At 44.2% G+C, this 25,761-nt stretch overlaps 1 protein-coding gene across 1 annotated transcript in view; it reads left to right on the forward strand.

The window, feature by feature from the left end:
• LOC115463390 (gastrula zinc finger protein XlCGF26.1-like) overlaps positions 1-25,761 on the forward strand; it is a 92,865-nt gene that overhangs the window by 9,511 nt on the left and 57,593 nt on the right. Inside the window, exon 2 of the mRNA XM_030193860.1 lies at positions 663-789. Coding sequence (XP_030049720.1) covers positions 663-789 — 127 coding nt within the window. The remainder of the gene's footprint in view (positions 1-662; positions 790-25,761) is intronic.

The raw sequence follows: 25,761 nt of genomic DNA on the forward strand, positions 1-25,761 counted from the left end.
CTGAATACAGAAAGCAAAAGATAGCATGTGGGAACTTGCTCCATTTTGTTCTCTGGAATGCAGTGATTATTATACAAATGGTCTTGCTTTCATTATTTTGGTAGGGGCTGCCTTCATGACTGTCCACAGTCCCCCCGGTCCTGACACGTGACAGGGGGGACAGGGAAGGACACTCACTGTCTCACATACGCACTCGCACACACTCATTCTCACATACACACACGCTGTCTCACATACGCACTCGCACACACTCACTCCCACATACACACACGCTCTCTCACAGACACACTCACACCCACTCTCTGTCACACACACACACTTGCACATTCTCACTCTCACACAGTCACTCTCACAGACACTCTCTCAAACATACACACTCCGCGCAAAACCTTGCTAGCGCCCGTTTCATTTCAGCCAGAAACGGGCCTTTTTTACTAGTTTATCAATAAAGTGTGCAGAATTAAAAAAGAAAAGTTTTGCACAGAATATTTTTTGTGTGTGTGCAGAATCCCCCTGGAATAGAAATATAACCCTGTTATGAGACTGCATATTATGTGATTGGAATTTTATGCACCTAGCAAATGTTTGAGCACCAGCATTGGGTAATCTCCTCATGCATGTGATACAGAAGATGCTGAGTGTGTTTCTGGTGTGTATTTCAGAAACGGGTCACATTTGAGGATATCGCTGTCTCTTTCTCCCAAGAAGAGTGGGGGTATTTAGATGAAGAGCAAAAGGAACTTTACAGGGAAGTGATGAAGGAGAATTATCAGACCCTGATCTCACTGGGTAAGGGATAGTTTTACATTTTTAGTAGTAGTATCTGGGCTTCATTATAAAGCTCAAAAAGAAACAAAGCAAAAAAAAAAATCACACAAAATGAAATATATTAATGCTCAAAAATAAAATTATGTAGTAGCACTGTTGCACTCAAAATAATCACATCAGTGAACAAATAGCCTGCAATTAACAGCCTCCCACCACAAACTGGCATATATTAATTACAGGTTAAAAAAAAAAATCCTCAAAGAATGGATCAGTTGCAGAACAACCTGGTTCCCGGGTCGGAAGTATAATTTAAATACCCCCATAATCTTTGCATTGGGTTTTTCAGCGGGTCAGGAGGAGCGTGTATATGGGCAGTGGTCGGCAGAATCATTGCGAGTACTAGGCCAGTTATGGGAGGAGGGACGCTGCTGCACATTTGACACTCTAAAGGAGGAATTTGGGTTGGTGGACAGGGATAACTTTCACTATATGCAGGTCCGAGATTTTATACAACGGAAAGCCAAGGATGACCTGTCCTTACAAATTACCGAATTAGAACGGGCCATGGACTCTGGGGCAGGAAAAGGCGGAATATCTAGAATTTACAAAGCACTATTGCACCACTCGTTCCCCCTGACTCCTTATATTAAAAAATGGGAAGCTTTACTAGCAGTCCAATATCCGAAGGAAACATGGCTAAAGATCTTTAAAACATTACTAAAGTTCACGGTGTCGACACCACTGATGGAAAATGGCTATAAGATGCTCTATCAGTGGTATCTTACACCACACAGGCTATCCCGTATATTTAAAACAGGGACGTCGACTTGTGGGCGGGGATGTGGGGCACAAGGTACATTTTGGCATATATGGTGGGAGTGCCCAGTGATCCACAAGTTCTGGACGAACCTAATGGCCCAAATACAAGAGAAATTGGGGATTCGGGTCACACTATCTCCGGGTCTGTGTCTGCTTAACATTCCGGAGGCAGGGGTCCGTAAAGCACAACATGGTTTGCTGGTATATATAGTTACAGCAGCTCGGACCTTGATAGCCAGGTTATGGAAGCAGGTGGTGGCTCCTACGGTGGAGCAGGTGCTGGCAAAATTAGATTTTTGCTGTATAATGGACAAAATGACAGCTTCTAGGAGAGGAACATTGGTTCGTTTCCTTAAAACATGGAACACATATATGGAGTGGAGAGGGTTGGTGATGTAACCTATTAGTAAGTCCGATCCTCAAGAGTTTGAGTTGTACATGTTGAGTTACCTCAGGGGAGGGGGGGGGGGTAGGGTGGAATGGGAGGTGGGGGGGCAAGAAGTTTGATTCTACACTTTCTATAATTAACAGAAGACGTTGGCTTATTGTACCATGTGAATGCCATGTTTGTTGTATTCTGTTGGATGAAAATCAATAAATACATTATTAAAAAAAAAAAATCCTCCAGTGTATATCTCCTGTTAAACCAGTCCCTGCAGGCAGCGCTGTCATCTCGGGTCCTGGTGCTTCAAGGGCGAGCGTTACTTTCCATTTTTGCTTTCTCTCTGTTCCCATCGTGGCGGCTTTGCAAATGACGGCGGAGTTAGTTAAACGATGCTCCCGGTGTCTGAAGTAGAGAGCAGTGTCGGGGGCATGCCTCGCCAGTTGTTCGGGTCCTGATTTCGCTAGTACAGTGTACATAAGCAATGCCACACTGGGAAAAGACCAAGGGTCCATCGAGCCCAGCATCCTGTCCACGACAGCGGCCAATCCAGGCCAAGGGCACCTGGCGAGCTTCCCAAACGTACAAACATTCTATACATGTTATTCCTGGAATTGTGGATTTTTCCCAAGTCCATTTAATAGTGGTTTATGGACTTGTCCTTTAGGAAACCGTCTAACCCCTTTTAAACTCTGCCAAGCTAACTGCCATCACCACGTTTTCCGGCAACGAATTCCAGAGTTTAATTATGCGTTGGGTGAAGAAACATTTTCTCTGATTTGTTTTAAATTTACTACTCTGTAGTTTCATCGCATGCCCCCTAGTCCTAGTATTTTTGGAAAGCGTGAACAGACGCTTCACATCCACCTGTTCCGCTCCACTCATTATTTTATATACCTCTATCATGTCTCCCCTCAGCCGTCTCTTCTCCAAGCTGTTAAAAACTTTTCTGTTCAAAAAGTATGTTTTGTTATCTGTTTAATTAACATCAGAACTGCAGTTATTTATTTTTAATCCCTAGAGTTTGTTCTAGTTGCTTCAGGTCGTGAATTCTTTGGGCACATGAGATTTATATGCTCCTGTGCAATTTAATGTAGTATAATGTAAAAATACAACTGTCTCTTATGTTCAATATCTTGTAATTGAAGTACAGGTTAGGAAGGGCCTATAATGCTGATGTCCATATATGGGCAAAATGCTCTGCAGGAAAATGCCCATATATGGACATCTGACAGCAGTAGTATCTCCGGCGGCCATTTTGAGATCTATGATGTGGTGGAAGTGAGTCTGCCGGTAAGTCCGGGGGAGTGTGTTGGGAAGGGGGGAGATCTGACAGGGTGGACATTTTTGTGATTTCTATCCTGGGAGGGGTCAGGGTTGATAACATGGGAGTATTTTTCTGTAGATTCTTGAATTGAATCTTCCCTGGGCTCGCTGATCTCATCACATGGTTTCCAGTACCATCTCTATGCTGATGACACCCAGCTTTATCTGTCCACTCCCGACATCACAGTCGAAACCCAGTCCAAAGTTTCGGCCTGCCTTTCAGACATCGCTGCCTGAATGTCCAACCGGCATCTGAAACTGAACATGGCAAAGACTGAGCTCCTTGTCTTTCCACCCAAACCCTCTTCTCCTCTTCCCCCACTTTCCGTCTCTGTTGACAACACCCTCATCCTCCCCGTCTCTTCAGCCTGCAATCTCGGAGTCATTTTTGACTCCTCCCTTTCCTTCTCTGCCCATATCCAGCAGACAGCTAAGACCTGTCGCTTCTTCCTCTATAATATTAGCAAAATTCACCCATTCCTCTCTGAACAGACCACCCGAACCCTCATCCACTCGCTCGTTACCTCTCGTCTTGACTATTGCAACCTTCTCCTCGCTGGCCTCCCACTTAGCCACCTATCCCCCCTTCAATCTGTCCAAAATTCCGCAGCACGCCTTATCTACTGCGTGAACCGATACTCTCATATCACCCCTCTCCTCAAGTCACTTCACTGGCTCCCGATCCGCTACCGTATACAGTTCAAGCTTCTCCTACTGACCTTCAAGTGCACTCAATCTGCAGCCCCCCTTTACCTCTCTACCCTCCTCTCCCCGTATGTTCCCACCCGTAACCTCTGCTCTCAGAACAAATCACTCCTATCTGTACCCTTCTCCACCACCGCTAACTCCAGACTCCGCCCCTTCTGCCTCGCATCACCTTATGCCTGGAACAGACTTCCCGAGCCCATACGCCATGCGCCCCCTGCCCATCTTCAAGTCCTTACTCAAAGCCCATCTCTTCTCCCTTGCTTTTAGCGCCTAACCACCTTCCCCATTCATGATACCTACACTGACTACATAGTTTGTTACCTTTAGATTGTAAGCTCTCTTGAGCAGGGACTGTCCTTCCCACGTTTAAACTTGTACAGCGCTGTGTAACCCTGGCAGCACTATAGAAATGCTAAGTAGTAGTAGTAGTAGTAGATTCTTGAATTGGAGGAGATCTATAAGAGGGAGGTGTGAACCAGTGGGGCTGTGCCATGTGGGATGTGTGTGTAGAGGAGGGGAAATTTGACGTTGCTCACGCGGAGTGCATGAGCTGCGTTGATGCTGGTCAGGAGGTGTGCATGGTGGGAAGGAGATGCATGTCTGGGGCCCTTTCCAGAGGGAACAGCAATTTTAGAAAATTGCTTCTTTCTGGGGGGTTATCTGTATTTTGTTTCCCCAGCATACTGCTTTCTAAAATCGCTGCTCCCTCTGTACATTGAGGGACTTAAATGTTTGGTCTAGCACTTGTTTACAGGAGGCTATATGTTTGGCAGAACCTCCTCAGCATAAGCATAAAACAGTAGCATGGGAACTCTTCACATTTTGGCTTTAATGCTCCTCTCCATGTAAATGTGCCCTAAAATGGGACTGCATGTGTTTAAGTTGTAGTATTTTATTTCACCACAAACACCACTGAAACAGGTAGTAAACCATCCTGGGAAAACAGAGGCCTTGGTGGAACATAATCTTGTCACCCAACAGGCTTATTTTCGAAAGAGAAGGACACCCATCTTTCATCACAAATCGGAAGATGGGCGTCCTCCCAGGGTCGCCCAAATCGGCATAATCGAAAGCCGATTTTGGGCATCCCCAACTGCTTGCCGTCGCGGGGACGACCAAAGCTCCCGGGGGCGTGTCAGAGGCATAGCGAAGGCAGGACTTGTGCGTGCCTAACACATGGGCGTCCTCGACCCATAATTGAAAAAAGAAGGGCGCCCCCGACGAGCACGTGGACGACTTTACTTGGTCCTTTTTATGTTACAACCAAGACACGAAAAGGTGGCCGAACTGACCAGATGACCACCGGAGGGAATCGGGGATGACCTCCCCTTACTCCTCCAGTGGTCACTAACTCCCTCTCACCCTCAAAAAAATTCTTTAAAAATATTTTTTGCAGCCTGAAATGTCTTACTCAGGTCCATCGCAGCAGTATATATGCAGGTCCTTGGAGCAGTTTTAGTGGGTAAAGTGCACTTCAGACAGGCGGACCCAGGCCCATCCCCCCACCTGTTACGCTTGTGGTGGTAAATGTGAGCCCTCCAAAACCCACTGTACCCACATCTAGGTGTCCCCCTTCACCCCTTAGGGCTATGGTAGTGGTGTACAGTTGTGGGTTTTGGGGGGCTCAGCACACACAGTAAGGGAGCTATGCACCTGGGAGCAATTTCTGAAGTCCACTGCAGTGCCCCCTAGGGTGCCTAGTTGGCGTCCTGGCATGTGAGGGAAACCAGTGCACTACGAATGCTGGCTCCTCCCATGACCAAATTGCTTGGATTTGGTTGTTTCTGAGATGGGCATCCTTGGTTTCCATTATCGCCGAAAATCGGGGACGACCATCTCTAAGGTCGACCTAAATTTCCAGATTTGGGTGTCCCCGACTGCATTATCGAAACGAAAGATAGACGTTCATCTAGTTTCTATAATACGGGTTTCCCCGCCTCTTCACGGGGACATTCTGCGAGGACGTCCTCAGAAAAACTTGGGTGTCCCTTTCAATTATGCCCCTCCAAATGTACTAAAGGACAATGACACAGTCTTGGCAGGAAACAGGATGCTGTGCTGGATGAACCTTTGTCTAACCCAGTATAGCGCTTCTAGAGACAACAACACAGCATAAACAGCACAGCAGAGAAAGTGTAGTCAACCACAAGAAGGGATAGAGGAAGCAAAATTTATTGAAGACCTGGCACAGCCCATGTTTTGGCAAAAAGCCTTGTCATTTGAAGTAGTGAAATATAATACTTTATCACTGAATACATTTTGTGCAGACACCCGATGCAGGTATTTCACCGAAATGTAAGCCATGTTGAGTCTTCAATAAATTTTGCTTCCTCTACCTCTGCCCGTGGCTGACTATGCTTTCTTTGGAGTGCTACAGCAAAAGCTGCCAGAACCTCTTCCTGCAAGGGACCCTCCACTTCATTCACCCCTTCCCCCTCCTCAACTACAACCCCCAAATAACTTCTTAATCTCATTTGCAGAAAATAGAGCCTTTTTAGGCCCCATACTTATTCGTTGCCTTTTTCCGTTGAATCTTGGAAAGGGGAAGGGATTTGATATACCACTTTTCTGTGGTTACAATCAAAATGGTTTACATATACAGGTACTTTTTGTGTCCCTAGTCTTTTTTTTTTTTTGCACCAGGGCAGGGGTCACAGGGCACTGCAGTGGGAATTGAACCTGCTTCCCTTGGTTCTCAGGCCATTGCACTAACCATTAGGCTATTCTTCTACTTAACCAAGCTTGGGTGCCTTCTCCAAGTCTTTCTACCTTCTCTACTTCCCTCTTCTGAATTTTCATTTGCTCTGAATAGCATGGACCTTTCCCCTTCTTCCCCCCCTCTCCATATTGCCAACTCCATCTAAAAGATCTCTATCACCACCTTCTCCCATTTATCCACCACTATATCCAAAAACAAATCCACCTTCTGTCAGCACTCACACAAAGTCTTTCCTTGACCCACTCACTTTCTCCTCTTCACCTGATGCCAGCAGAGTTAACAGATACATAGCTTCTGGTTACAGGTGGAGGATTTTCATAGCAGTCTCTTGCCTCCCTTCCATGGGGAGAGGTTATGAAGGGTCTGGACAGCGGAGATTTGTGGCTAAATTCCCACAGTGCACAAAGATGGAATGACAGAGCGAAGAACAAAAAGAAGCCCTTAAAACTAGTGCATTTTTGCAGTTCATTGTTGCAGTTATACTCTTGCTCTGCCAGGGTGACCTATCAGTGCACATACACAGAAAAGGAATGCTTCTTTATTTTATTTATTTGCAAAACTTTCTATACCGCTCTAGCCGACGGGCAGAACAGAGCGGTGTACAGGCTAACGTAGAAAAAAGGAAAGGAATTCCATCAATGGAAAGGAAAGCAAGGTAGTTAAGTTTAAAGATGGACAAAGTTAAAAGAGAAAGCTCTTAGTTACTAACTAATAATGGAAGTGAAGGCTCCCTGGTAAAGCCCATTATTTAAAACAGTGTAAACAAGGGCATGTCAGGTAGAAAATCAAGCCCTGGATACATAGGAAGCCTAATTTCCAGCACAACCTTGTGAGCTCAATTTCCAGTAACAGAAGTGGATTACTACTACTACTTTTCGTTTCTGTAGCACTACTAGGCAATACACAGCACTGTAAACTGGACATAAAGAGACAGTCCCTTCTCAACAGAGCTTACAAGCTAATTAGGACAGACGAACAGGACAAAGAGTAGCAAGATTCCGGAATCCCAAAGAGTTGCACGATTCTGTGCAGAATTCAGAAGAGTAGCAAGATCCTGGAATCCCAAAGACTACTACAACTACCTATCATTTCTATAGCGCTACTAGACATACGCAGCTCTGTACACTGGACATAAAGAGACAGTCCCTGCTCAACAGAGCTTACAATCTAATTAGGACAGACAAGACAGCTTTAGGTATCACTCCACCTCTTGGAAATTGCGGTCACAGGTCCACTCATATTGGGCATCTAATAAAGTGTCTCTAGTTTCATTGATTATATTTAAATATTATCATCACCAGTAGCTGATGTAAAGTCAAAACACTATTACAAAAGCCAAATGTAACAAATAGCAAACAGCAATTAAGTAACAATGACAGTAAACACTTTTTAACTATAACCCCCCCCTTCCAATTCCATACCCCATGAATACCAACCCATTCCCCCCCCCCCCCAAAAAAAACCTACCCTATCCCAATTGCTGTGAACAAAAAGATAACAAAACTTGCACAAAACATCTTTAGTATAAAAGATCTAATGTGTTCAAAATAGAGGAATGAACCCCAGTAGGGAGGTTATTCAAATATGGAGTCTGTAATCTTAACAAACATTTCTCGGCTTTCCTACCCTGATTTTCCAGGGAAAGACGCTCCATTGTCGACAAAGTATGCATTTGATTTCTCCATAGTGTTAAAATGGAGGAGGATCTTGGATCCTGGATCCAATGTAATAGAACACAACGCCGGGCCATTAAAGATGCTTTTCAAAGAAAGATACTGGACACTTGGGTACTTTATTATCCAAAATGTAAGTCTGTGGAGTTGCTGCCCATCTCTTTTAATACTTACAACCGAAATGAGACCAGACCTCCCCCCAAAATTGACGAATAGGTGCACAATCCCAGACACAATGCTTATAAGAAGCGTCTTTCTGTCCACAGACAGGCCCCGTCTGTGGGGAGGCCCATCTTTTTTGCTCAAGAAGGATGAATATCGAGACACATCAAAAACTTATAACGCAACTCCTGTAATTGTGCACTTTCTACCCTAACATTTTTCCAGATAGGTCCATAATTCCTTCCAGTATAGAATAGGCCAGTGCGTGGGCTGCCTGTATAATGAAGGAATACTAAATAGAACCAGGAGAAAGCACTACAATGTAAGGAGGGGTGCCCTCAGATATTTTACCCACCCACGTGGTAGACAATTTCCAAGTAATGCACAACTTCTAATCAGTTTGGCTTTTCACTTGCGCAATATACTTCTGCTATAACATCTAGTAGCAAGGATAATAGGAAAGAGCCTTTTTCCTTTCTTTATGGAAAGAGGAAAGACCTCAGATACTCAATATATCACTTATTTGAAGCCTGCAGTACATTTAACTGCTTTATCTTAATTGAGTTCCTTCGTCACAGGTCTGAAAACCTCCACCATTTTTTTATTTACTTGATATCTTTATCTATTAATAACTTCAACCTGAGTATGAATGACTTAACTGGCGTTTGTAACAATGATGTAGCTATGGGGGGGCTTGGTAACCTGGCCCCCGCACCCAAATTGGAGCTAGGGCCCCTGGTTTGGCTGGCAGGGGTCCCCAACCCCCGCCAGCTGAAACCTTTCTCCAATGCTGTTCTCTATGCATTGCCTGCCCTGCTCGGTTTTAGTGAAACTGAGCATGGACAACACTTTGAGTATGCACACAACGTGAGAGGAAGCAGGGCAGACTATGCATATAGAACAGCACTGGAGAAAGGCTTCAGCTGTCGGGGGTTGGGGACCCCCACCAGCCAAGGTACGTCGGGTTGGGGCGGGGGTTGCAGCGGGGAGGTGGGCCAAATTGCGATACTACAAACCAGGGGCATAGCTAGACTTCAGTGTTTGGAGGGTTCGGAGCCCAAAGTGGGGAATACAGTTTGGCTAACTGCTTTTACTACATTCTCTAGCAGCGAATTCCAGAGTTTAATTACACGTTGAGTGAAGAAATATTTTCTCCGATTTGTTTTAAATTTACTACTTAGTAGCTTCATTGCATGGCTCCTAGTCCTAGTATTTTTGTAAAGAGTAAAGAAGCGATTCATGTCTACCCGTTCCACTCATTATTTTATAGACTTCTATCATTTCTCCCCTCAGCCATCTTTTCTCCAAGCTGAAGAGCCCTAAACGCTTCAGCCTTTCCTCATAGGGAAGTCGTCCCATCCCCTTTATCATTTTCATCGCCCTTCTCTGTACCTTTTCTAATTCCACTATATCTTTTTTGAGATGCAGAATTGAACACAGTATTCGAGGTGCGGTCGCACCATGGGGCGATATGAAGGTATTATAACATCCTCATTTTTGTTTTCCATTCTTTTCCTAATATTCATATTCTTTTGTTATCAATTCCGAATTGGGTGGGATGGTATATAAATGTTGTTATTGTCACCACATGTACTATAAAATTAGTCCTGTTAGGTACACTGTACTTGGATTACCTCTACGTTTACGGTCAGAGGAAAAGTTAGTTTGTTTTTTAGGCACAACGCACATGCACAGAAGAATTCCCCAAGCTAAGCAGTGGTTTGAATTTTATCTGTGACCCCTGAGGCAGGTGCTTTTGGCGCCAAAACACAGGGTCCTTTATGCAAGTTGGTTCATTAAATATATTGTAAACCCTCCAGGGGTGCTCCTGTGCGCTGAGCGCCCTCTTGTGGCTCCTGTCCAGTCTCACATGCTCTCCGCCGTCCTCACTAGCACTTGGCTTCTGAGAAGGACTTAGACAGTTCTTCTTTATGGCTGCTTGTACTCTAACCTCAAGGACTGGGGCTCCTCGTTCACTCAGGGTGACTGTTCCTCCCCCAGTTATCACCGCTGCTGTGAATCCTTCCCTGCTATATCCTCTGGTAACCAGTCACCCTTCTGGTACTCCAGCAGTGCCCCTTGACACCTTCTTTGGGGAATATAGCCCTGGTTTCTCCGCTTTCACAAGTATGCAAATTAGCCCCAGTGGATGCAAATACACTTTATTCATACTGCTCCAGTCTTACAGGGAACATCTTCTTTCCAGCTTATTAGCCAATTGGTTTCTTCTCCACTGAGCCCACGTACTGAAGAGACATGGGTCTCAGTGTAAAACAGCCACCTCCCCTGGATAGGACTTTCTTCACTCTCCTTAACTCTACAGTCCTATCCTCCACCCCACGTCCGTTAGTTACTTCCAAACAATACACATTTCCATCAATAACATGTCCATAGTCTGGTAATTACCTTCCTGGCTTTTAGAGGTATCCCTCTCTCCCATCTTCCAGGTAATCTCCTCCAGCAGGCTTTCCAGGTTCCCATCTCTTCCTCTCTCTTCTCTTCTTAGAGGGTGCTTTTTATAGGGTGGCCAATAATCCACCCCACCTCTTTAGGCTTTTCCCCCTAATTCCAGAAAGGGTCAGACCCAGAACTCTCTCCAGCTTTCTATCTCCTATTCTGAGAGTTCCCCCTGGTGGCCTCATCAGGGAAGGGCCAGTCCTATACCCTGTGCGCCCCCTAGCTGTCCCTCCAGGTCATCATGGAGACGTACCTCTCTTGGCTCCCTCTAGTGACCACAATGGGCATTTTCTGTGTTTTCTGTTGGAGAGCGCCCTCTGGCGGCCTCCTGAGGGTAGGGCAGTCCTGTGTTTATCACAGTATTCAACATCATCTCCCAAGTTGGGCTGTCTATTTGTCAGCCTCTACTTTTGTTGGTTTACTTTATTTTCCGTGGAGGCTACTCCTGTTTCCTTGAATTTGGGAAGATGAGATGTACATTGCTGCTTCAGTTTTTTTTCTGTTACTTTCTTTTTTTTCCCCCAAGCATTCTATGGAATTGTTCCTGCTCATTCTTTTTCTTTCTTTGATTCTCATCCATTCTGACTCTTCATTGTCTTTTATTTATTTATTATTTATTTGTAGCATTTGTATCCCACATTTTCCCACCAATTTGCAGGCTCAATGTGGCTTACATTATGCCGTAATGGCGATCGTCATTACCGGGTGAAGAATTACAAATGGAATTTGAATCATTGACTCCGTTCCGTGTTTCACACTTTCTTATTTTCTGTCACTGTCGTTCTTTCTGGATCATTGACTCCTTTCACTGTCTCACCCTGCCTCACTGTCACTCTTTCACTGTCACTCTTTCTCTATCATTGACATCTTTTGTATCTTGCTGCTTGTCTTCCTCTCTTAAGGCCTCGAGATGCCGTGTTTGATTTGTATCTAATATGCATTTATTTATTTGTTACATTTTTATCCCACATTCTCCCACCTATTTGTAGGCTCAATGTGGCTTACATAGTACCGGAGAGGCGTTACAGACTCCGGTGTAAACAAATACAAAGTGATATTGTGGTAAGATAAAGTTCATGTGGCACAGCCACACTAGGGACTCATACAACGGAAGAGTTGTGTTATGTCCATTACATTCTTTAGTTTTGTTGTGTTGCAGAGATCAGGCATTTATGTTGGATCGGTAGGGTATGCCTTTTTAAACAGGTTAGTTTTTAGTGTTTTCTGGAAGTTTAGGTGGTCATTCGTAGTTTTCAAGGCTTTTGGTAATGCGTTCCACAGTTGTGTGCTTATGTAGGAAAAACTGGACGCATAAGTTGATTTGTATTTGAGTCCTTTGCAGCTTGGGTAGTGAAGATTTAGGTACGTTCGTGTTTATTCGGATGTGTTTCTAGTTGGTAGGTCGATCAAGTCTGTCATGTATCCCGGAGCTTCACCGTAGATAATTTTGTGAACCAGAGTGCAGATTTTGAAAGCAATGCGTTCTTTGATTGGCAGCCAGTGTAGTTTTTCGCGAAGGGGTTTTGCACTGTCAAATCGCGTTTTTCCGAAGATAAGCCTAGCTGCCGTGTTGTGAGCGGTCTGAAGTTTCTTTAAGGTTTGTTCTTTGCATCTCACATAAATTCCATTGCAGTAGTCTACATGGCTTAGTATCATTGATTGTATCAGATTGCGAAATGTTCCCCTCGGGAAGAATTGTTTCACGCGTTTGAGTTTCCACATTGAGTGGAACATTTCTTTGTTGTGGATGTCACTTGGCTCTCTAGTGTTAAGTTGCGGTCCATTGTAACACCGAGGATTTTCAGGCTGTCTGAGATAGGGAGGGTGTAATCTGGGGTGTTGATAATTGTGGGGTTATCCGTGCTGTGTAGGGATGAGACAGTGTGTTTTTTCTTTGTTTAGTTTTAGTTGAAATGCATTTGTCAAGAGTCCATGATGTTCAAGCTGATCTTGATTTCGTTGGTGATTTCTGTCAGTTTAGATTTGTAAGGAATGAATATTTTGACATCGTCTGCGTAGATGAAAGGGTTAAGGCCTTGGTTGGCTAAGGACTTGGCTAGTGGGGTCATCATTAGGTTGAAGAGGATCGGTGATAGCGGTGATCCTTGTGGTACTCCGCAGTCTGCTTTCCACGGTGATAATGTGTTTGAGTTTGATTTTACTTGATATGTTCTTGTGGTTAGGAAACCCTTGATCCAGCTAAGTATGTTCCCACCAATCTCAAACTTACCTAGTAATCTTATTAACATATTATGGTTTACCATGTCGAATGCACTAGGCATGTCGAATTGGAGGAGGAGGATGTTTTTGCCTATTGCTATTTCCTGCTTGAATTTGGCTAGGAGAGTGAGTAGTACAGTTTCTGTGCTGTGGAGGGGCCGAAAACCTGTGATTCGTGTAATATTGAGAATTTGTTTATATAATCTGTAAATTACTACTATTTAGCATTTCTGTAGCGCTACAAGGCGTACGCAGCGCTGCACAAACATAGAAGAAAGACAGTCCCTGCTCAAAGAGCTTACAATCTAATAGACAAAAAATAAAGTAATCAAATCAATTAATGTGTACAGGAAGGAGGAGAGGAGGGTAGGTGGAGGCGAGTGGTTACAAGTGGTTATGAGTCAAAAGCAATGTTAAAGAGGTGGGCTTTCAGTCTAGATTTAAAGGTGGCCAAGGATGGGGCAAGATGTAGGGGCTCAGGAAGTTTATTCCAGGCGTAGGGTGCAGCGAGACAGAAGGCGCAAAGTCTGGAGTTGGCAGTAGCGGAGAAGGGAACAGATAAGAAGGATTTATCCATGGAGCAGAGTGCACGGGAAGGGGTGTAGGGAAGGACGAGTGTGGAGAGATACTGGGGAGCAGCAGAATGAGTACATTTATAGGTTAGTAGAAGAAGTTTGAACAGGATGCGGATACGGATAGGGAGCCAGTGAAGCGACTTGAGGAGAGGGGTAGTATGAGTAAAGCGACCCTGGCGGAAGACAAGACGGGCAGCAGAGTTTTGAACCGATTGGAGAGGGGAGAGGTGACTAAGTGGGAGGCCAGCAAGAAGCAGATTGCAGTAGTGTAAACGAGAGGCGACAAGGGTGTGGATGAGGGTTTTGGTAGAGTGCTCGGAAAGAAAGGGGCGCTGAATATTGCCAGATAGGGCATTTAACTGGGCAGGTGTCGATCCTGACTGGTTAAATGCTTTGGAATATCAGGGGGTTTGTGTAAGGTAGAACAGCTACTAAGGCCTGAAGATTGCTAACCCTGCCTGCTGAAGTGACTGCCACCAAAAAAAGGATTTTCCATGTCAAGAACTTCAGGCGGTGAATGGCTAGCAGCTCAGAAGGAGCTTTCATCAGCTGAGTGAGGACAACGTTGAGATCCTATGACACTGTGGGAGGTTTGATAGGGGGGACTTGGTCAACATCAAACCTCTCATAAATTGAACAACCAAAGGTTGTAGAGGTGGGCTTACTTTCCACATCGTGCTAATTACACTGAGATGAACCATTACAGAGCTGGTCTTGAGGTCAGACTCAGAAAGGTGTAGCAAGTATTCAAGTAGTTTTTGTGTAGGGAAAGAAAAAAGGATCCAAAGTCTTGTCCTCATACCAGACAGCAAACCTCTTCAATCTGAAATTGTATGACCTCTTAGTGGAATCTTTTCTGGAAGCAAGCAGGATCTGGGAGACACCTTCATGCAGTCGATGGGATGCAAACTCTACACTCTCAGCATCCAAGTTGTGAGGGTTAGGGATTGGAGGCTGAGGTGCAAGAGGGACCTCTCATTTTGAGTGATGACTCCAATCTCCATGGGTCTTATGATGATTACTCCAGAAACAGAGGGAATCAAATTGGTCTCGGCTAGTAAGGGGCAATGAGTATCATGGTTCCTTGATCCTGCATGAGTTTCAGCAAAAATTTCCCCACAAGAGATATTGGAGGATACACATACAGAAGACTCTCCCCCCCCAATGAAGGAGAAAGGCGCATGATGCTAGTCGGCCCTGTGATCTCAGTCTGGAACTGATGGACTTTGTTGTTGGCGAAAAGATCCACCAAGGGTGTGCCCCACTCGGAAGATGTGTTGAGCTATCCCCATATTCAGAGACCATTCATGTAGTTGCATCATTCTGCTCAGTCTGACCACCAGGCTGTTGTCTTTTCCAGTCAAATACATGGCCCTGAGCTCCATGACATAGTTGGAGGCCCAATGCCACATCCTGACCACCTCCTTACAGAAAAGGTATGAGCCCGTGCCTCCCTGCTTGTTGACATACTACATTACAACCAGGTTGTCCATTTGGATGAGAATAATTTTGTTCTGCAGTCAATCTCTGAAAGCCTTTAGAGAATTCCAAATGGCTCTGAAATCTAAGAGACTGATGTGAAATTGAACCTCCTGAGCTGAGCAGTGACCCTGAGTGGGAAGCCCATCCATGTGAGCTCCCCAGACCAGGTTGGACGCATCTGTCGTTAAGGTCTTATGTGGAGGAGAAAATTGGAATGGATGTACCATGATCAGACTGGACCAAATCATCCACAACAAGATCAACTCCTGTAGAACGTGAGTGATAGAGATGACATCCACTCAGTTCCTTGAGGCTTGACACCACTGGGAAGCTAGGGTCCACTTAGCCTCTCTCAATTGGAGATAAGCCATGGGTGTGACATGAACAGTGGAAGCTGTGTGTCACAACAACCTCAACATCTACCAAGCTGTGACTTGCTGGCTGAGAAAGACCTGCAGGGTGATGGCTATCAATGCCTCTACCGTCCAGAAGGAAAGCCTACGCCAATGAACTCCAATTGCTAAACTGGAAGGAGGTGGAACTTTGGGTAATTGATAAACCCTAGAAGCTCCAACACCTGAATGGTTCTCTGCACTTCTTGAGCTCCATCTTTGGATGTGTTCTTGAGCAGCCAATTGTCTAAGTAGGGAAACACTTGCATTCTCAGTCTGTGTGGGTTCCCTGCGACTACGGCAATGCATTTTGTAAAAACTTGAGGTGCAGACATGAGGCCAAAGAGCACGTGATACTGGTAGTGTCGTTTTCTCCACTCGAAACCTTACTTCCTGTGACATGGACATATCATTTAAGTCTAGAAAGCATTGTCAATCTTTTGCCTGAATCATGAGGAGCTGGGTGCCCAGAGGAAACAGCCTAAACTTTTCTTTGACCACATATTTGTTGAGGATCCTTAAGTCTAGGATGGAATGAAATCCCCCTGTCTTTTTGGGCACGAAGAAATACTTGTTTGACTACCATGCTTTCCATCAGTTTGACTGACAATGGAATGGATGCTACTGGACAGTAGTTAGTAATTTCATTTGTTTTTTTTTCTTGGTGTCTTTTGGTATCGGAATGAGTAGGATATTGCCATTTTCCTTAGGGAAGAGACCTTGCTGAAGCATGTAGTTTAGGTGGGATGTGAGGTTTGCTATGAAGCGGTCAGGGGCAGATTTCATTAGGTAGTTGGGACAGGTATCTATTTATTTATTTATTGCATTTGTATCCCACATTTTCCCACCTATTTGCAGGCTCAGTGTAGCTTACATAGTTTTGTTAGTATTGTCATTCCAGGATATCAGGTACAGTTAGTATTGTGCAGAGATTACCTTACCTTGATTTGTACCTGTCTTTTTCAGGGCACAGACCGTATAAGTCTGCCCAGCACTATCCCCACCTCCCAACCACCTGCCCCGCCTCCCTCAGGTGGTTGGGAGGTGGGGATAGTGCTGGGCAGACTTATACGGTCTGTGCCCTGAAAAAGACAGGTACAAATCAAGGAAGGTATACACAAAAAATGGCACGTGAGTTTATCTTGTTGGGCAGACTGGGTGGACCGTGCAGATCTTTTTCTGCCGTCATCTACTATGTTACTATGTCCTGAGGTAGCGTGTTGCGTAGGTTTGCAATTTTTTCATTGAAATACTTAGCAAGTTTGTCTGTAGATGGGATGTCTGTATTCAATGTAGTGACCAAGTTGGTGTCTAGGAGTTTGTTCACAAGTTGGTATAATTTCTTCATGTCTTTGTAATCTGTCCCTATTTTAGTTTTATAGTATGATCTTTTGGTCTGTCTTATTGCGTATTTGTATTTTCTTTGTGATTGTTTCCATGTGTTGAGTGTGTGTTCGTCCGTCTTTTTTTGAAGCAGCACAGACTTTACTGGAGATGGAGCCATTCACTTCAACTCAACAGAGTTAGCGTTCCTATCCACAATATTACATTTTTTTCTTCATCATGAAGAATTTCAAAGTTCATCCTTCATGCCGAGTGGGATGGGGGAGTAGCCTGATGGTTGGTGTGGCGGACCTTGATGCTGGGGGTGTGGGCTCGAGTCCCACCGTAGCCATACTCTCAACTCAAGTTCTTGATGTCAGGTAGCACGGCTCCATTAAGGATGTGTGTCTGCCTGTCTGACATTGCTGCCTGGATGTCTCAGCACCATCTGAAATTAAACATGACCAAGACTCAGCTTCTTATCTTTCCCCCTAAACCAACCTCTTCTCCTCCCCCATTCTCTATTTCTGTGGATAATACTCTCATCCTTCCTGTCTCATCAGCTCGTAGCCTTGGGGTCATCTTCAACTCCTCCCTCTCCTTCTGTGCACATATTCAGCAGACTGCTAAAACCTGTTGTTTCTTTCTCTATAATATCACCAAAATTCACCCTTTCCTTTCTGCACACACTACCAGAACCCTCATCCACACTCTTATCACTTCTCGCTTAGACTATTGCAACTTGCTTCTCACAGGTCTCCCACTTAGCCATCTCTCTCCAAAATTCTGTTGCACGACTAATATTCCGCCAGTGTCGTTATGCTCATATTAGCCCCTCCTCAAGTCACTTCACTGTTTTCCTATCCGTTTCCACATACAGTTCAAACTCTTCTTATTGACCTATAAGTGCATTCACTCTGCAGCTCCTCAGTACCTCTCCACTCTCATCTCTCCCTACATTTCTCCCCGGGAACTCCGTTCACTGGGTAAATCTCTCTTATCTGCACCCTTCTCCTCCACTGCTAACTCCAGACTCCGTTCCATTTATCTTGCTGCACCATATGCCTGGAATAGACTTCCTGAGTCAGTACATCAAGCTCCATCTCTGGCCGTCTTCAAATATAAGCTAAAAGCCCACCTTTTTGATGCTGCTTTTAACTCCTAACCCTTATTCACTTGTTCAGAATCCTTATTTTATCATCCTCCCTTATCTCTTATTTGTCTGTCCTAATTAGGACAGCAGGGACTGTCTCTTCATGCTCAGGTGTACAGCGCTGCGTACATCTAGTAGCGCTATAGAAATGATGAGTAGTAGTAGTAGTAGTTTTCTCCATGCTCGTTCGAGTTTCCTGGATTGTGTTTTTAGCTTTTTCAGTTCATCATTGAACCATGGTATCGAGTTATGCTTACGTGAAGTTCTTGTTCGTAAGGGTGCTATTTCATCTAGTATGCAATTGCACATTTAATCCCATTCCACGAGGTAATATATGGAGTCTGTTTGTGCTGTCCACTCATTGTTGTATATCTGTTGCCAGAATGTTTTCGTGTCTACTTGGCCTTCTGGTGCTGTAGGATGTGTGTTCTTGTGTTTGGTGTAATCCCTTCTTCTGCCAGTGTAGGGATGAATTTAATTTGTAGTGATCAGTCCAGGGTGTGTCTGTCCATTTAGTAGCTATTATTATTAGGTTCTGGTCTGTTGAAAGTTTGTGTGAGATAAGATCAGTATGCATGATTTTAAAAAATATATTTTAAAATCAGGAAGAGGAATAGGGAGCGTGGCACCTCTGAACTCGGAGAACTGCTTGCAGAGACTCGTTGTACAGACTCCCAACCCCACAATTCCAGCAGCCCGAGACCTGGCTGTCCCCATCATACAGGACCGGTGGAAGCCTGAGAGTGGGGTGAAGAGGTCCTGTGCAGAAGGTACAACAAAGGCCTTTAGCCAAAAAAGACACATAATACCCTTCATCAGACTGCAGCTTTCAGGCAGAAGCAGTTAATTTCTGCTTAACTCTGCAGCTCTGAATTTGTTACAGTAACTCCCAGGCACCTTGAGCTTCTGGGAGCTTCTCTTAGAAGAGAGTTACAAACTTAACCTCACACTCGTATCTGTTTAGTCCATGTGGAGGAGCATTTTCGATATGATGTCCAAGTCCGACTTTGGACGTTTTGCAAAACAAACGTCCAAAATTTGAATAGCAAAACATCCAAGTGCAAAACGCACAAAATCAAGCCATTAGGATGTAGGAGGAGCCAGCATTTTTAGAAGACTGGTCTCCTTGACATCCCAGGAAAGCAATAGGGCAATCTAGGGGGCACTGCAGTGGACTTCATAAAATGCTCCCAGGTACACATCTGACCATTGCTCCATTACCTTGTCTGCTGAGCCCACCAAAACCCACCAATACACCACTACCATAGCTCTTACGGGTGAAGGGGGCACCTACAGTGGGGGAAATAAGTATTTGATCCCTTGCTGATTTTGTAAGTTTGCCCACTGACAAAGACATGAGCAGCCCATAATTGAAGGGTAGGTTATTGGTAACAGTGAGAGATAGCACATCACAAATTAAATCCGGAAAATCACATTGTGGAAAGTATATGAATTTATTTGCATTCTGCAGAGGGAAATAAGTATTTGATCCCCCACCAACCAGTAAGAGATCTGGCCCCTACAGACCAGGTAGATGCTCCAAATCAACTCGTTACCTGCATGACAGACAGCTGTCGGCAATGGTCACCTGTATGAAAGACACCTGTCCACAGACTCAGTGAATCAGTCAGACTCTAACCTCTACAAAATGGCCAAGAGCAAGGAGCTGTCTAAGGATGTCAGGGACAAGATCATACACCTGCACAAGGCTGGAATGGGCTACAAAACCATCAGTAAGACGCTGGGCGAGAAGGAGACAACTGTTGGTGCCATAGTAAGAAAATGGAAGAAGTACAAAATGACTGTCAATCGACAAAGATCTGGGGCTCCACGCAAAATCTCACCTCGTGGGGTATCCTTGATCATGAGGAAGGTTAGAAATCAGCCTACAACTACAAGGGGGGAACTTGTCAATGATCTCAAGGCAGCTGGGACCACTGTCACCACGAAAACCATTGGTAACACATTACGACATAACGGATTGCAATCCTGCAGTGCCCGCAAGGTCCCCCTGCTCCGGAAGGCACATGTGACGGCCCGTCTGAAGTTTGCCAGTGAACACCTGGATGATGCCGAGAGTGATTGGGAGAAGGTGCTGTGGTCAGATGAGACAAAAATTGAGCTCTTTGGCATGAACTCAACTCGCCGTGTTTGGAGGAAGAGAAATGCTGCCTATGACCCAAAGAACACCGTCCCCACTGTCAAGCATGGAGGTGGAAATGTTATGTTTTGGGGGTGTTTCTCTGCTAAGGGCACAGGACTACTTCACCGCATCAATGGGAGAATGGATGGGGCCATGTACCGTACAATTCTGAGTGACAACCTCCTTCCCTCTGCCAGGGCCTTAAAAATGGGTCGTGGCTGGGTCTTCCAGCACGACAATGACCCAAAACATACAGCCAAGGCAACAAAGGAGTGGCTCAGGAAGAAGCACATTAGGGTCATGGAGTGGCCTAGCCAGTCACCAGACCTTAATCCCATTGAAAACTTATGGAGGGAGCTGAAGCTGCGAGTTGCCAAGCGACAGCCCAGAACTCTTAATGATTTAGAGATGATCTGCAAAGAGGAGTGGACCAAAATTCCTCCTGACATGTGTGCAAACCTCATCATCAACTACAGAAGACGTCTGACCGCTGTGCTTGCCAACAAGGGTTTTGCCACCAAGTATTAGGTCTTGCTTGCCAGAGGGATTAAATACTTATTTCCCTCTGCAGAATGCAAATAAATTCATATACTTTCCACAATGTGATTTTCCGGATTTAATTTGTGATGTGCTATCTCTCACTGTTACCAATAACCTACCCTTCAATTATGGGCTGCTCATGTCTTTGTCAGTGGGCAAACTTACAAAATCAGCAAGGGATCAAATACTTATTTCCCCCACTGTATATATGGGTACAATGGGTTTCTGGTGAGTTTTGGAGGGCTCACAGTTTCCTCCACAAGTGTAACAGGTAAGGGGAGGTAGAGCCTGGGTTCTCCTGTCTGCAGTGCACTGCACTCACCACCAGACTATTCCAGGGACCTGAATGCTGTTCTTATTGACCTGAGTGTAACATGTGAGGGTGGAAAAAGAGGCTGGCAAGTAATGTTTTTCATCACATTTTTGGGGGGGCGGGAGGAGGTTAGTGACCACTGGGGGAATAAGGGAAGGTCATCTCTGATTCCCTGCAGTGGTCATCTGGTCATTTAGGGCACCTTTTTGTACCTCATTCGTTATAAAAACAGATCTAGCTTAAAACGTCTTAGTTTTAGTCCTGGACATTTTTGTTTTCTTCCATTATGGCTGAAAAATGTCTCTAAGTCTCAGGAATGCCCCAGTCCCGCCCTGAACATTCCCCTGATGCACCCCCTTGAGATTTGGACGTACTTCAAAGAAAAACATGTAAAAATAGGTTTTGAAAATACTGGTTTGGACGTTTTTGTGAGAAAAATGTCTAAATGCTGCTTTATGCCACTTCTTAGACATTTTTCTGTTTTGAAAATGAGCCCATTAGGCGTGACACCACACGTGTGCCCTTAAACTTTCCTTTTCTATTGAAGCTGAGATATCTGTGAGCAGTTCTGCTCCACTTTCCAAGGTGAACTGCATGAACCAAATCCAGGTAAACATGCTTAGTCCATCCACTGATGGGTCCCGAGAACTAAGGAGACCTGGGTTATATATAAGCGGTGGTGGGACCAGCTTTTTTTCTTTCTTTCACAACACACTTTGTCCAGCATCATTCTTTCTCTTTCTGCCTGCCTCCCCTTCTTTCAGTTCTCTTCCCTAATTTCCTTACCCCATCTGCTCTTTTCTCCCTTACCCACTCCTAGCCAATCAGCCTCCTCTTTCTCCCTCGTTTCCTCTTATTCTGGCCTCCTTGAATAGATCGTAGCCTGGTATAACTGTATGCCAGTTTTGATTCTCCATGCCCGCCACTAAATTCACATCCATCTGGCCTTTAGATCCAGGACCTTATTTCTTATACTGAGGGCATTAGTATGCACTATTTTGATTTTATTTATTTATTTATTTGTTGCATTTGTATCCCACTTATTTGCAGACTCAATGTGGCTTACAATAATACATTCTGACAATCGCCAATTGAGAGCAGATAAAGCAATTTGTTACATAAAGAACAAGTGTAACATAATGGATATAATCATCAATTCAATAAATCAGAAAACATATAGGTTCTCTAGTAAGTAATGATATGTTGGAGTTCCTGTTATTGATTATTATGGTAAGACAGTGTCATCACTATACACTGCTTTCCAGATGTTGCCCTCTTTTCCCATTTCTGCAGTGTTAGTATCACATTTATTCACAAACAAGGTAATTCTGTAACTGGGCACATCCAGTGCTGAGAAAATTGGCACTTAGGCATTTGAGAGCAATTATTCTGTAATGGAGTGCATGAGTGTCTAAGCATGTAACTGCAAGGAGGTTGTACATATGGGTGAAGCAAGGAGAGACATAGGCACATCTTTTATTATTATTTATTTTACTTTTTTTTTTAATCACATAAACATTTCAGCAGTAAACTATTAATTAGAACTAAACCTTACCTCCCACCCCCTCCTGCACAATGTAACAAGCTAAGCGCCCTGTTTACTAAGGTGCATTAGTGTTTTTAGCGCACCTACACTGAGCATGCGCACTAACCATGTAGGCGCCTATAAGGATATTGTAGGCACGTACATAGTTAACGCACGTTTAAAATTTTAACGCGCCTAAAACGCTGCTTAGTAAACAGAGCCCTAAATGTCATCCTCAGCAGGTCGGTTATATAGCCTGCGTCAGGAGTGTGTCATAACCAAAAGTGCATCTATGAAAACAATTGCATGCTGCTGAGCAAGACTTTCAAGTGTTTGCTATACTGTCAACCGCAGTATTTATCCAAAGTCTTTTGAAAGATATTCAAAGTGTCCTTTGACCGCAGTCAGTTTTTCCATTTGTTACACATAATGAAGTTTAGATAACACTGCATCCCAGGAAATAGATGTGATAGATACCATTAATATGATGCCAGCAGAGTAAACAACTACACAGCTTCTGTTTACAGGTATAAGGTTTTCACAGCAGTCTCTTGCCTCCCTTGCATGAGGAAGGGGCATGAAGGGGTCTGGACTTTAGAGACTTGTGGCTAAATCTTCACAGTGCACAGAAGTGGAATAATAGAGAAAAAAAATTACCAGTTCATAGATAGTCATACTGTTGCTCTGCCCAACCTAAACAGGGCAAAACTTGGTCAAGGTGACCAATCAGAACATGTTACTTGTACACAGAAAAGGATTCTTGCTCCCAGTTACTACCTAAAAAGGGAGGTGAAGGCTCCGTAGTAAAATTCTTGTAGACATTTGCAGTGGAGGGATTCAGTTCTAGAACAGTGTAAAAAAGGGCATTTCAGATAAGAAAAACAGACAAAATATGTGAGACCAAAGATGAAATGAAGGCCTTGGATACATAGGGAACCTTCTAGACCTTTGGTAAACCTAATTTCTAACACGGTCTTGTGAGTCCAATTTTCAGTAAAGAAGCAGGTTAGTTTCATTTTGCATCACTTTGGAAATTGGGGTCACAGATGTGCCCATATTGTGCATCTAATAAGCAGACATCTCAGTAGAATAGTCAGGCCTAAGACTATATTCCTGTCAGGATGTATGATAGGACGTTTCCTAGGAGTCCAGAAAATGATCACTTAAAGTGCCTATAGGTTACTTGATTATCATATGATATTAGCATAAGCAGTCTCTCTAATTAAGACACAAATCATAATTAATAACAATTAGTTTTATCCTTTACTCCCTTTTATCTAGAAAGTGCTAAGAGGATCTGTCCAGATTTTCAGCGGCAGTATTTGGATAAATGCTACTGAAAATCTGGGTATAACTCCTGCTCACTGAGTCATCTGTATAGGAGCTGCTCCTGTCTGGATAAGTGCTGCTGAATCTCAGACCCTTTATATTCTATCTAATTCTTTAGAAACAGCTGTTCTTTAATCATTTTCAAACACGTTTAACAGGTTGACTACTAACATTTCTGTCATTTATCTCCATACTCCATTTATAAGCTGTTCTTTCTGTAAGTTAGGATGAAGACAAATTTACCCTGACAGTGGCCATCTTTCAGTAGGAATCTGGATCTGGGGTTGTTATTTCTTCATGTCAAAGAAATAACCACAGATTATAACATTCTCATTCAGACCGTTCAATGTTCATGTTAACACCCTGAGGGAAAATCCGCCAGGAAAGCGGAGAACTCAAACACCCCACGGTAAAAACAAAAGTGTAAAAAAAGTGGGAGAGCGACCAAGGATACCAGAAACTGGAGGATGTTCGATAATATACAATTTATTAATAATTTGAAGACTCGACACAATGTCGTGTTTCGGCCGTCAGGCCTGCATCAGGAGTCTATAAAAACATACATTTATATATATAAAAAAAAGTGAAAAAAACAAAATATGGTACACACAAATAAATGAAAACGATAAATATGTAAATTAAATAAACTTATAAACTTTGAAAGTTTTATGTGTATCAATATAGTCAAACAATTTTTTTTTTTTTAAATACACACAAATACAAGTTAAAAACAAAAATATACTATATGTAAAATGGCGATGCAATAAATGTATTTAAAAAAACACCATACAAGGGGGGTCACGTGATGCTGTGAGCTGGGAAGGAAGTGAATTTTCGGCTGCTGGGAGCCCTGCCCGAAATTCGAACCTTTAAAGACGTCTCCGACCCCAGAAAGTAGAGAATCTAAGGCGCACACGCTCTCCCAGTATATGGACAAATATTTAACGCGATCGGCGATGGCGCAAACCGCAAAAAACACGAAGAAAAAAGAGGAGAAACCGAGACTTGGCGAATCCAAGATGGCGGCCGCCTCGCCGGCGAATTCACCCTCCCGCCCGGCCTCTGATTTCACGCTGCCAGAACTTACAGAAGCAGTGGTGGGCGCATTGGCCCCCCAGTTTGATCAGCTTTCTGCCCAGATAACGGGGCTGTCGGCGCTCACGACAGAACTTTCACGTCGGACTGGGGAGCTGGAGGCCCGGGTTGCGGAGGTGGAAGATGGTCAACAAAATAACTCGGGAGAGATAGAAAGACTACAACGCCTGGTCCAGGAGAATGTGCAGCGAGTAGAAGATTTGGAAAATCGCTCGCGCCGCGATAATCTCCGCTTTGTGGGATTTGCAGAATCCTTGGCAGATAAAGACTTAAAACGCACATTGGAAACATGGCTTCAGGCACATTTCCCGGAGGCTGGAGAAGGCCGTACGATCCGAATTGAACGTGCACATCGTGTAGGACCTAGGCCGACAAGAGAATCGAGGCCCAGAGTGGTGATAGCAAAATTTCACTGTTATGCCCAAAAAGCGGCAATATTGCGACAGTATAAAAGCTGCAGGGAAACTACAAAGTATGATGGAACCTTAATACGTATCTTTCAGGATTACTCTGCGGCTTTGGCAGCACAACGCCGCGCTTTTTCCACGGTTTGCACCTGTCTAGTGGAAAAAAAGTTCAAATTCACCCTGCAATATCCAGCAACCTTGAAAATCTTGGCGAATGGAACCTGGACAACTTATACTGAACCAGATGCTG

This window comes from Microcaecilia unicolor, chromosome 1 (assembly GCF_901765095.1).
Source record: "Microcaecilia unicolor chromosome 1, aMicUni1.1, whole genome shotgun sequence".
NCBI lineage: Eukaryota > Metazoa > Chordata > Amphibia > Gymnophiona > Siphonopidae > Microcaecilia > Microcaecilia unicolor.